Here is a 12,100-nt window from a genome sequence, read left to right as displayed (position 1 = left end):
ATATACAAGTGTGTCAACACAACATTGCAAGTCAAGGGCAAAATTAACTCCATTACAGTAGGTGAGTATTTGTCACTGTCTAGGCAGGCTCTGTCCTAGAGCCTGAGAGGGCTGGAACCATTTTACCTGCCCTATATTACTTTCCTTTAAAGTTATAGTATCGTCCTCTGTTCCCTTTCTTCTAGACAACTGTAAGAAACTTGGTCTCGTATTTGATGACGTGGTGGGCATTGTGGAGATAATCAATAGCAGGGATGTCAAAGTTCAGGTAACTTGATATTTTGTCTCCTTATTTTGGTCCCCAAGGTATTAATTGAAAGAGATACAGCAGACCCACAGGTGTTGCTTTTGTGGGAATCTGATTCTACAAAGTGTGTAAGTTGAGCTGCTTTGGATGTGTCAGAAAAGGAGTCGGCTCAAGAGAGCTCTTTCCAGCACCCATCCCAGCCTGCTCCTAGTATCCAGTATCTGTTGAGCACCTGTGAGCTTTTCTTATAGTTGCTGAATCATGTGAAACAGTGAAAGCTTTTCCCCGCAACTTACCATTGTCCTTCCCAACTGATGGGACTGTTTTCTTGGTTTACTTTGCAGGTAATGGGTAAAGTGCCAACCATTTCCATCAACAAAACAGATGGCTGCCATGTTTACCTGAGCAAGAATTCTCTGGATTGTGAGATAGTCAGTGCCAAATCTTCTGAGATGAATGTCCTCATTCCTACAGAAGGCGGTGACTTTGTAAGTTTCTTGATCCCTTCAGTAGTATGATGTTAAAAACAAAAGGGATTGAAGACTTCTTGCATTGGAGAGAGCTGTTTGACATTCTGAACTGAATAGGTAAACCCAACAAGCACACAGAAGCGAGGTAGTCTGATGTAGTAAGCACCAGAGGGTGGTTTCTGCCTTTCTTACGTTGAGCTCTTGGTAGCAAAAAAAAAAATGGGAATGAATCAAAGCACCTGCTGGGCTAGTGCTATAACACCGTACATATTCTCATCTATACCTCATAGATTTAACAGTCTGTCCAAGATCACAGATCACAGAACAGTGAACGGTAGAACACAGCGTGGCCTGGTGGTTCAGTTTGTCTCTCACTACGTCCTGCCTTGCTCTTAAGTCTTAAGTGGAAGCAAGCTTTGGGAGAAAAATGTGATTTAGCCCCAGCTCATTCTTTAGCTCAGATTTAAACCTATTGTCTCTTCTTTATTTGTAGAATGAGTTCCCAGTCCCTGAGCAGTTCAAGACCTTATGGAATGGGCAGAAGTTGGTCACCACAGTGACAGAAATTGCTGGATAAGCGAAGTGCCACTGGGTTCTTTGCCCTCTCCCTTCACACCATGGGATAAATCTGTATCAAGACGGTTTTTTTCTAGATTTCCTCTACCTTTCTGCTCTTAAATTGCTTCTCTACTCTGAGAAGCACAGCTACCTGCCTTCACTGAAATATACCTCAGGCTGAGATTTGGGGTGGGATAGCAGGTCACTTGATCTTCTGCAGGAAGGTTCAGTTTTTCCATATCAGCTCAACTACACCACCAGTCCATTCTTAAGGACTGGTGCATTTTAGCTTTCAGCTTTTGGGGGTTATTCTACCAACAGTCCTTTGGGAAGAATAAAACAGTCCTGGGAATTAACAGATCAGACTGTTCGTACTAATCTTTTTCAAACAATGAGCATGAGGGTAGCAGAAGCTGGTGTGATTTCAGATGGTTCTCCTAACTAAACTAATTTTTCACTGTTGATAAGTGAGATGAGGGTTGCACTGGACCAAATACTGAGGTTTAGCCATCTAGCATTCCAAGCAGAATTGTTTCCTATAAGCATTCCTTTCATTCTGCATTCCATCCTGGGTCTGCCTAAACCATGAGGTCGGCAGCAGCTTCCACAGCAGTGCCCTTCATTCAGGGCAGTTAAAGGAGTCTTCAACCCTTTCTTTGGGATCCCTTCCCAGCACCTTCCTACAGAGATGACTTTAAAAGAAAGGGAAATATAAAAAGGGATTTTTTTTTACCCAACACACCATTCCAAGGAATGTGGAATTCTTTCCTCTTTCTCTGCCAGTGCCTGTCATCCTTCTTCATTGCCTCCTTTTCCTTGGTCATGCTCAACAGCTTATGGTTCTGTCTAGTCACCTAAACAGAGGATTAAAACCTCCACTGCAGGCTGGTTTTAGGTCTTGGTTTATGTAAGAATCTTGCACAGCACTGCTAATGTAAATTTCAGTTTTTTCCCTGTAGGACAAACACTTTTCAAATATGCAACTTTTTTTGGTGGGAAGAGAGACTGTCCTGTGACTTATACCCATTTCCTGAGGCCTGTGGAAATAAACCTTTATGTACTTAAAATTATAGAGAAAATAGAATAAAGTTAATACCAAACTTGCTTAGTTATTTACCTATGATATTTACTGTACAGAGATGTAAAAATATTGAAAGGAAAAATGACACCAAGGATAAGAAACTACTCTTTATTTTAGACAACCTCATAAAATTATTTTCACACACCCCCCGACACCAAGGATAAGAAACTACTCTTTATTTTAGACAACCTCATAAAATTATTTTCACACACACCCCCCTCCCCACACACACACTTCTTGCCCTTAATCTCATCTTGTAGTTGATTAAGGCTTGAGAGAGCAAAAGGAAAAAATCATAAAGGGTAAACTTTACAGCACTAACAAGTTTCTTTCATCAAAGCATAGCTAATCATTTCTCTAGACTGGCAGTCTACAGAACAGTCTTCCAAAAAGTGCTGATAAGTTTTCACAGGTTGGGGGCTAAGACTTCCATGCTCAAATATTGTAGGAAATGGTAAAGTTAGTTTTTCTTACTATAACAGCAATTCTTAATGTCCTTAGATATCCTAATGTGGATTGATCTCCCGGAGGAGTAAGGAAGTATGCGATATTCTCCAAGCTTTTTCTTTTTTTGGGGGGTGGGGTGGCGGGTTGGCTGGCCCTCTCCAGCCTTTTTGAGTAAAAAATCCTTTTTGTACAAAACACATCAGAAACAGTTTAGAGAGTGCTGGTAAATACGGTTTTGGGGAATGGAAGTTAGAAAGCCTGATCTCTTCACAGTGTTCCTCCCACTTTTTGCAGTAACTCCAGCATCCAGACCACTAGTAATATTAAGAAAGGGCAGGTTAGTCAAGGATGGAACGGAAAGAATTAGCTGCCTCATTTTTCACTTCCACTCCTACATTTTCTTCACCCACCCCCTCACTCTAAGTTACACAAGATGTACATTTCCTCTTAAGCAATCCAGTTGGGTGCAACTTCCTCCTTTTGTGCCAGAGCAACTAGTTCATTACTGCCCGAGGAGATAAAATAGGTGCTGCAGAGACAAGATGGTAGGCCAGTGGAATTTATCCAATGATTGCTAAGACAGCACACAAAGCAACATACTTAGGAAGGTAGTCTTAGGAAATTACGTGGAAGCATTATCCAAGCTATACTTTTCCAAGCACTAGCTAAATTTCTACCAGCAAAACAAAGTATTTACAGGAGTAACTCAGGCCTGGGCACTAGCCTTCTCTACTTGAAATCTGGCTAGACTTTCCTGAGAAAGGTGTTGGTGCTTAGAATCTATCTCATTGCTTTAGTTTGTTCAGCTTCCTCTGGGCCTGGGCACAGTTCTGCAATGATCTGCAGCAGACTCTCTTTCCTAAGACTTAGCTTGACCACTTCAAAAGATTGTAAAACAATCCCATGGTTATTAACTAATTAAACTTGCATTCAACACCATATGGTGATAGGAGGCGGTAAAGGATGAGAACAAAGGATAAGATTCACATCTTAGATCTTTCCAAGTAGGGCATGTTAGATGATGACAGGAGAGAAGGATTAGTTGCAAGCTGTATCTGAGCTCAGGCTTGGGCATGAAGGAAACTGTCCCATGGGTTTGGAAGAGTCAGGCTCCCTGAGCTCTGTTGCAACTGCAGGGGTTTCATTCAAGGAAGGGTATGATGTGGGCATAAAACCATTGTTCAGACAGTTGAAGATGGTCTCCTTCTGTCGCCAGAAACACTAGTTGTCCTGCTTTGTCCATTTCCTTTAGTCCCAGACGATCCTGCATAGAGAGAGGCCATACTTAATCAAGGGACTTAATGAAAAGTTTTAGAGTAAAACAGTAATATAACAGAACGTTAATGAGATATATTCGCAAAATGCAATTTACCCCAAGTATTAAAATTGAGGTATATTGTTGAAAATGCCAAAAAGGATGCTTCCTTCCAGTTTTTTCTAAGCATTAAAAATGTCTATACAATTGAGAATGTTCTGTACAGAGTTTTATGTTCTGCTTTCTGAAAAGCTTCCCAGAGCTGGAGGACTATCTATGGATGGGCTAACCATGGACAAAACTGCTTCAAAACGTCATAGTTAAGTAAGACTGAACCCAAGACAGGAGAACATTAGCTAGATAATTTAAAACACAACACTTAGATAACAAACTTGGGACACTTTCATATCCTACAGTTGAAAATGTCATTACCCATAGCCTGGGTGCTGCAGAACAACCTCTGGTTGGGAAGATGAGCACTTATGACAGCGCCAGAGAGTGCTTCTGCTGCGGCTACCATTGGTTTGAGTTTCACAATAAGGAAGTTCATAATTGTAATTTCTAAAACTCTTTTATCAGACCCTAGCTTTTTTTTTCTTGTCTCACCCAAGGTGAGACACTAAATGCAAGAGAAAAGCCAAGAGATAAATGGTCTCTGAAATGACTTGGAATTCTAGTAGAAGGTGATTGGTTCAGATGTAGCATTTGTGCATTTTTCAGAAAGTCTGTCTCCAACATAAAGTCCCCAGAGTGTGGAAAGCCCCAGAACTGTGGTAAAATATTGCAACTTCTGCTTGAGAAACAGGACCTACTGCTAAACAAAATCCACAACTGTAGTCCCATTCAGTCCTGCAGGAGGAGCTCCCCTTGTCAGTGCCTAATTTAAAAATAGGACTTCTGTATCTATTAATGTTTTAAAGTAACACCCCTCTCTTCTCTTTTCATTACACACAGGGGTTTCTTGGATTTGTAGCAGACTGTACCTTAGCAAAAGAAGCTGATTCTAAACATTTTTATCAAAAGGTAGATGTTAGAGATGATGTTGCTCTTATTCTTGCTTGAAAACCATGAGGTACAGGTCCTTGTACCTTCAGGATGTAGCAGATTTCTTTAAACCAGTGCTTGATAAGTTAATGCAAAAATCAACAAATCAACATCCTAACAAGCCTTCCCCATATTAGACATGAGTCAGATGCCTCAAGAGCACTTGGTGCTCTAAGGTGTACAAGGCAGAGCTCTAGCACCAAAGAACGTAGCAGCTTCAGGAATCTGAAAAAGACAGCACCAGCATCCCAAGACAGAAACACCCTGCAGTTACCTGTGTGTACAGAGTGGTCTCCTGTAAAGGAATGGTTTCCTTGGCTTGGCCACTTCTGTAAAATCCAAACCACTGTAGGAGAACAGGAAGAAATAAGGTCAAATTAGACCTCAGGACACACACTGGCTAGTAACTAAGACTGCCAACAAACTGAACATGAGACTATAGCAAGGAGAAAAAATGGACAGGGCATGTCTTAAGTCCTTTCTTTTTAATAGTGGATCCTGAGTGATGAGTTAATCTTTCCAAAGAGCTTTCCACTTCCCCAGAATTTCTGCTTCCAACATTTACTGAACACTTACCCTGTGAAAATCCCTGTGCTGAACTCTAGACATTCAAGGATGGGTATATAATCCCTGTTTCCAAGAAGCTCCCAGTCTAGTGAAGCACAGAAACAATTCGTTGTTTAGCACAGGGGTCAGCAAACTTTTGTAATGGCCAGATAGAAAATATTTTAGGCTTTAAGAGACATGTGGTTTCAACTATTCACTGCTGCCACTGTAACAAAAACAGCCACAGACAATATGTAAAAAAAAGGAGTATGACTGTTCTAATGAAACTTTATTTATGGACATTGAAATTTGAATTTCATATAGTTTTCATGTCATAAAATATTCTTTTGATTTTTTTCAGCCATTTAAAAATGTAAAAACCATTCTTAGCTCATGGGCCATACAAAAACAGATGGCAGGCTGGATTTGGCCTGTGTCGTGTAGTCTGCCAACCCCTGGTGGTTTGACATAATGTGATGAGTGCTGTAATAGAGGCTGATGATTGTACAAAAGGGAGCAAATTCTGCTTGGAATAAGGATGGCATCCTGGAGAAAATGTCATTTAAGTTTTGGCCTTGACAGATGAATAGTTTTCTCAGGTGGAGAAGCCAAGGAAGGGCATTCTAGAGATGGAAAAGCATGAACCAAGGCATGCAAGAGAAAAAGCACATGCCAAGTTTGGGGCATTATAAGTAGTAAAATACGGCCCGATCAAAGAGTGTATGAAGTGGGTAGTGAAGGGAGATTAGGCTGCAAAGATAGGTCAAAGCCAGATCAAGGAAGACTTTGAATGCTAAGCTTAGGAATTTGGACTTTGGGCTAGTGGTTCTGAAACTTTTTGGGTCTTAGAGCTCTGAAAATCTGATTAAAATTATAGACCCTTCCCCCAGGGTATGCAATTATGTAATTGTGTGTACAACTGTAGGGGTGGCGGTAGAGGGTTACAACCCTCAGTGTCCCATTTATGCACCTTAGGTGAAAAACCCCTGCTCTACACAAAGGTTGGTGGAAGGAACTGAAGGTTTATTCCCAGCAGACAGCTGTATTTTAATGCAGTTTACTCCTACAGTCTCCTGGCATGTTGTGGCCTAAGTAGTGACTCACCTCAGAATCCACAGGGTCCACAATGGAATCATTGAGGAATTTCACCATCACAAACTTCTTCAGGGCCATCAGGTTTTTCTTGTAGGACTCGTTGACACTCTGGAAGCAGGGCCAGCAGCACCTCAGGGTCATTACCATCAGGTTCCAGCAGGGGGATTAAAGCCTTTCAGTGTTCTGGTCTCCCTGACCCTGGACTACCACGTTTCCTCCCCATGGATATGGCTGCTTTTCCAGCTTCCTGCCTAGAATTTACCTTATACAGCCTTTTCTTATCATCCTAACTGATTGATATGCCACCAACCGTAACATGCAGGTGCAACCATAAATCTGTCACCACACTCCATAGGCATGTATCACATAGGCTAAAGGCTTCTAGTCAGAGAAAGCCAAGGCAAAATAAAAAACTGCAAATTCTGGGTGGTTCTGCTATACTATTCTATGCTGTTTTGTTACCTCCAAACAAACCAAAAACAAACAAAACTCCAGATGAGCCTAATATAAATTGAGCTGTCTAGTCTACCAGAATCTTGCAAACTGCTTGTGTCCAGGACACACTCAGTGCACATGTCCAGGACACACTCAGTGCCCTCTGCAGTCTTTCTTCTAGGTAAATCTCCTGAGAAAATCTGCCCCTAAGGGGATGCACCAGGAAGGCTTCCCTCTTTAAGACAACAGCTGTGACCTTCCACTTAGCCCAGCCAGCTTATCCTGCTGCATCAACACTAGGAAATGGAAAGGACTTAAGGGAAGAAATCCAAATGAATTTCAACCTCCCTAAAAGGAACTGAATCTCATAAGCAGTGCCTCCCAAAAAACAGAACTTGTTTCCTAGGTTCTGCCCAGGATAGTTTGGGGAAAATGCCTGCTGATTTGTTTATGATGCCCTGATAGAAAATGAAAGCATAACTATGGGAGCCTGATTTTTGTGCTTACCCTCTCCTGATTTATATCTGCCAAGAAGATGCTGTGGTTTCGATATACATCCTCCTTTATGGGGTCATGCCAGTACTCTGCTTGTACCAGGCTGCAGGAAGAAAATGAAATGAAGGTGACCAACCTGCATGTCAGTCAGCATGCATGGGGCATGCCCCCATGCACAGGCCAAACACCAAAGCCACCAAGTCCTTACCCTCTAATAGGGAAGACAAGACTTCCACCTACAAAACAGTTCATCAGGATACCTTGTTCAGACAAGGACGGGCTATTCAGCATAGTACACGAAGTCCAAAAGATTTAGCAAAAGGATTCATCAATATTTGGTTCCTCTATGGCAATGAGCTTTATCACACTCATCATGCCTGGTCATGGTGGCACATGCTGTCCCCTCCCACAACCCCACCTCCCTGACTCTCCTTTGCTTCTTTCACATCCTGCAAGACTCAGCTCAAACATCACCACTTCTAACTCTTCTTTTTCACCCAATGATCTATCTCTTCATCCATCTTGCCATCCTCAGACTGGTTGGAGGTCTAAGCTCTCAATCACAAAACATTTCTCCTACTGTTGAGTCTTTATACCAGTTTTCAGTATTCTGGTATGTCATGCCATTTTCAAGTACAAAGGGCAGGTATTTGGTTGTTACAGTACTACTATTTCAGACACAAGTCAACAGTTCTGTTCACACTTACCTTCTATCCATTCTCTCTCCATTTTCCTTCCCCTTGCAACCTCCCCACCCCCAACTGACACCTTTACCACAAGGACTCCTGGGGAAAGGGAGGAATTAGAACATGGGTAGGGCTCTCTATCCCAGGTTTGCATGAATAGAAATAGAAATTTCTACAACAGGCGCTCCCCAGCCAGAGGGGAAGAGCTGACCAGAGGCAGTGATCCTGAAAGCTCCCCTCAGCAGAGAACGATGGCTTTAGCCCAATGGAACCAGTTACATCAGAGAAGATGGCAGCTCTCATGCCCAGGAGCAGATAAGACAGAGTAAAGAAAGCAGCAGTCAGAGTGACATTCTATAATGTATTTGAAACCTTTTAAATGTTTAGTCTTACTTATTTTTAATAATTTGATGAACTCTGAACATTTATAAAATACCACTATTAGTACTGGTCTTGTCGTTGTGTTTTAGTATTGCTATCGCTTACATGTGAGAGTGCTGATATATCTGTCTCTCCCCTACAGGACTATAAGCTCCTTGGCGTATAGTAGATGCTTGGTAGTAAGGGTGTACTGAATGAAATGGATAGATATAGGTATATCAGACAAGCTATGAGAGAATTTGGCACTGAAAGGGGGGGTGGGATTTAGAAATATGAGGAGAAGGGAGGACTATAAGCTCCTTGGCGTATAGTAGATGCTTGGTAGTAAGGGTGTACTGAATGAAATGGATGGATATAGGTATATCAGACAAGCTATGAGAGAATTTGGCACTGAAAGGGGGGTGGGATTTAGAAATATGAGGAGAAGGGAGTGCAGTATAGTTAGAACAAGGAAGAAGCTTCAAGAGTGGGTTGGGGGCTGGCCAGTTAGCTCACTTGGTTAGAGTGTGGTGCTGGTAACACCCAGGTCAAGGGTTTGGATCCCTCTACCAGCCAACTGCCAAAAAAAAAAAAAGGTGGGTGGGCAAGTGTCAGATGCTGAGAAGTCAGGAGCACTGAGCACACACAGCTTTCAGAGGTGGCCCATCAAAGCTTATTCAAAACACTGAAAGGGAATGAATACACAGGTCTTTGGGTTCTGCCGGGTCAGGTTCCCGGTGACCCCGAATTGTAGTCAGGAGGCCTGATGGCTGCAGATGAAAGAAAGAATGAAGGCCATAGTCATAGGTCACCTTTTTCTGTGAAAAGGAAACAGAGCTAAGCGGCAACAGGGAGAAATGGAGGATGTTTTGTTTTGTAAGAAGCCCACTGCACACAGGACAGCCAAGGTGAAGGACTGAGGATGAACAGAGGCTGGAGGAGCTGCAGGAGGTGAGTGCTGGGCAGGGTGAGGTTCCTCAGGAGGCAGACACAGAAGAAACAGTTTTGTACTATCATCATCATCTTTTTACCACTGAAGGGTCAGATTCAAGAGGCTAAGCTACACAGTCAGATATAGTAAGGGTGAGATAAGAGCCTAAACCTGTCAGAGTCCACACTCTTGCCAACACACTGAAGGCATAAGAAAGGACAGGTCCCAGGACCCAACTTCCCAACCACCAGGCCACAGACAGTGAGACAAGCCAGTACCACCTTTACTGCCTTCTCTAGCCATTGTGACTTAGAGATAATAAGAGTGACACTTGTATAGCACTTATGTACCAGGCCTTTTCTAAGCACTTTGCATATATTAACCTATTTAATCCTTATAAGAATTAGATGAGCTAGATATTATCATTATTCTCATGTTTACAAATGAAGCAACAATACCTAGAATGATGAAGTAGCTTACCCAAGGTCATACTGCTTGTAAGTATAGAGTCAGAACATGGACACAGATGGTTAGCTCCAGAAGCCATGCTCTTAACCACTGTACCATACTGTCTGTGTTGTATATGGGATGTAGACAACCCAGCTTTGTGTCAGACAGATCTGGGTTGGAATCATAGGTATTTACCTTTCTGAGCCTGTGTTATAAAAATTAAACAAGATATGTAAAGATCTAGTCCTATCCACTCATGGTACAAATTCAATGAAAGACAGTGATATTAGCTCTGTCATTATTTTGTTCCTCCTCTCCCTCACTCTGGGTCCAGCTGCCTGTACAGTTTTCATAAGGAAAAGCAGCCTCCAGTCCAAAAAATTGAAACAGAGGCCATTCTCCCAAACTCATTCTATAAGGCCAGCATCACCATGATACCAAAACCAGACAAAGATACAACAAAAAGGATACCACAGGCCAATATCTTTGATGAACATAAATGCAAAAATCCTCAAAAAAATATTAGCCATCAGAATACAGCAACACATCAAAAATACCATGATCAAGTGGGATTCATCCCAGGGATGCAAGGATGGGTCAATATATGCAAGTCCATAAATGTGATACACATCAACAAAATCAAGGACAAAAACCACATAGATTATCTCAACATGCAGAAAAGGCACTTGACAAAATTAAACATCACTTAATGATAAAGACTCTCAGCAAATTAAGTATAGAAGAAAAATATGTCAGCACAATAAAAACCATATATGACAAACCCACTGCCAATATCCTGAATGGGGTAAAGCTGAAAGCCTTTCCCTTAAGAACAGGAACAAGACAAGGATGCCCACTCTCACCACCCCTATTTAACATAGTATTGGAAGTACTAGCAGAGCAATCAGGCAAGAGAAAGAAATAAAGACAAAGTCAAAATGTACCTGTTTGCAGATGACATGTTCCCATATATAGAAAAACCTGAAGACTCTACCAAAAAACTCTTAGAGCTAATAAACAATCTGAGTAAAGTTGCAGGATAAAAAACTAACATACAAAAATCAGTAGAGTTTTTATACTTCAACAGTGACCTAGCAGAAAAAGAAATGAAGCCCATTTATAATAGTCACCAAAAAAATAAAATACCTAGAAATAAATGTAACCAAGGAGGTGAAATATCTCTACAACGAGAACTATAAATCACTGCTGAAAGAAATTAAAGAGGATACAACAAGATGGAAAGATATTTCATGCTCTTGGATTGGAAGAATTAACATTGTGATAATGTCCATACTACCCAAAGCAATCTACAGATTCAATGCAATCCCCATCAAAATACTAATGACATTCTTCACACAAATAGAAAAAACAACCCTAACATTCATACGGAACAACAAAAGACCCCAAGTAGCCAAAGCAATCCTGAGTAAAAAAACATAAAGCTGAGGCATTTCACTTCCTGACTTCAAGTTATATTACAAAGCTATAGTAACCAAAATAGCATGGCACTGGCATAAAAACAGATACTCGGACCAATGGAACAGAATAGAGAACCCAGAAATCCGCCTATATATTTACTGTCAACTGATCTTCGACAAAGGCAACAAGAATACTGGGAAAAAGATTGCCTCTTCAATAAAAAGGCAAAAAAAAAAAGCCTCTTCAATGGTGCTGGGAAAACTAGACATCCATATGTAGAAGGATAAACTAGACCCATACCTCTCACCATATACCAAAATCAACTCAAAATGGATTAAAGATTTAAATATAAGACCTGAAACTTTAACACTTCTAAAAGAAAACACAGGGGAAACACTTCAGGAAGTAGGACTAGGCAAAGACTTTATAAATAGGACCCCAAAAGTACAGGCAACAAAAGAAAAAAAATAAAACAAATGGGATTATATCAAACTAAAAAGCTTCTGCACAGCAAAAGAAACAATTAACAGAGCTAAAAGACAACCAACAGAGTGGGAGAAAATATTTGCAAAATATACATC

The 12,100-nt window shown here is 41.2% G+C and overlaps 2 protein-coding genes across 2 annotated transcripts in view; one reads left to right on the top strand and one right to left on the bottom strand.

Annotated features, from left to right (window-relative positions):
• Positions 1-2,379, top strand: part of CAP1 (CAP, adenylate cyclase-associated protein 1 (yeast)) — a 25,004-nt gene extending 22,625 nt beyond the window's left edge. Inside the window, exons 9-12 of the mRNA XM_008580254.1 lie at positions 5-61; positions 186-268; positions 592-735; positions 1,211-2,379. Coding sequence (XP_008578476.1) covers positions 5-61; positions 186-268; positions 592-735; positions 1,211-1,294 — 368 coding nt within the window. The 3' untranslated portion in view covers positions 1,295-2,379. The remainder of the gene's footprint in view (positions 1-4; positions 62-185; positions 269-591; positions 736-1,210) is intronic.
• A 138-nt stretch (positions 2,380-2,517) lies between these two features.
• PPT1 (palmitoyl-protein thioesterase 1) overlaps positions 2,518-12,100 on the bottom strand; it is a 26,568-nt gene continuing 16,985 nt past the window's right edge. Inside the window, exons 6-9 of the mRNA XM_008580247.1 lie at positions 7,686-7,776; positions 6,753-6,851; positions 5,377-5,448; positions 2,518-4,067 (exon numbers count right to left, since the gene is read on the bottom strand). Coding sequence (XP_008578469.1) covers positions 3,945-4,067; positions 5,377-5,448; positions 6,753-6,851; positions 7,686-7,776 — 385 coding nt within the window. The 3' untranslated portion in view covers positions 2,518-3,944. The remainder of the gene's footprint in view (positions 4,068-5,376; positions 5,449-6,752; positions 6,852-7,685; positions 7,777-12,100) is intronic.

This window comes from Galeopterus variegatus, unplaced genomic scaffold (assembly GCF_000696425.1).
Source record: "Galeopterus variegatus unplaced genomic scaffold, G_variegatus-3.0.2 Scaffold2048, whole genome shotgun sequence".
Classification (NCBI taxonomy): Eukaryota; Metazoa; Chordata; class Mammalia; order Dermoptera; family Cynocephalidae; genus Galeopterus; species Galeopterus variegatus.
Note: the sequence above shows the minus strand (reverse complement) of the source record. Positions and strands in the feature narration are given on the sequence as shown.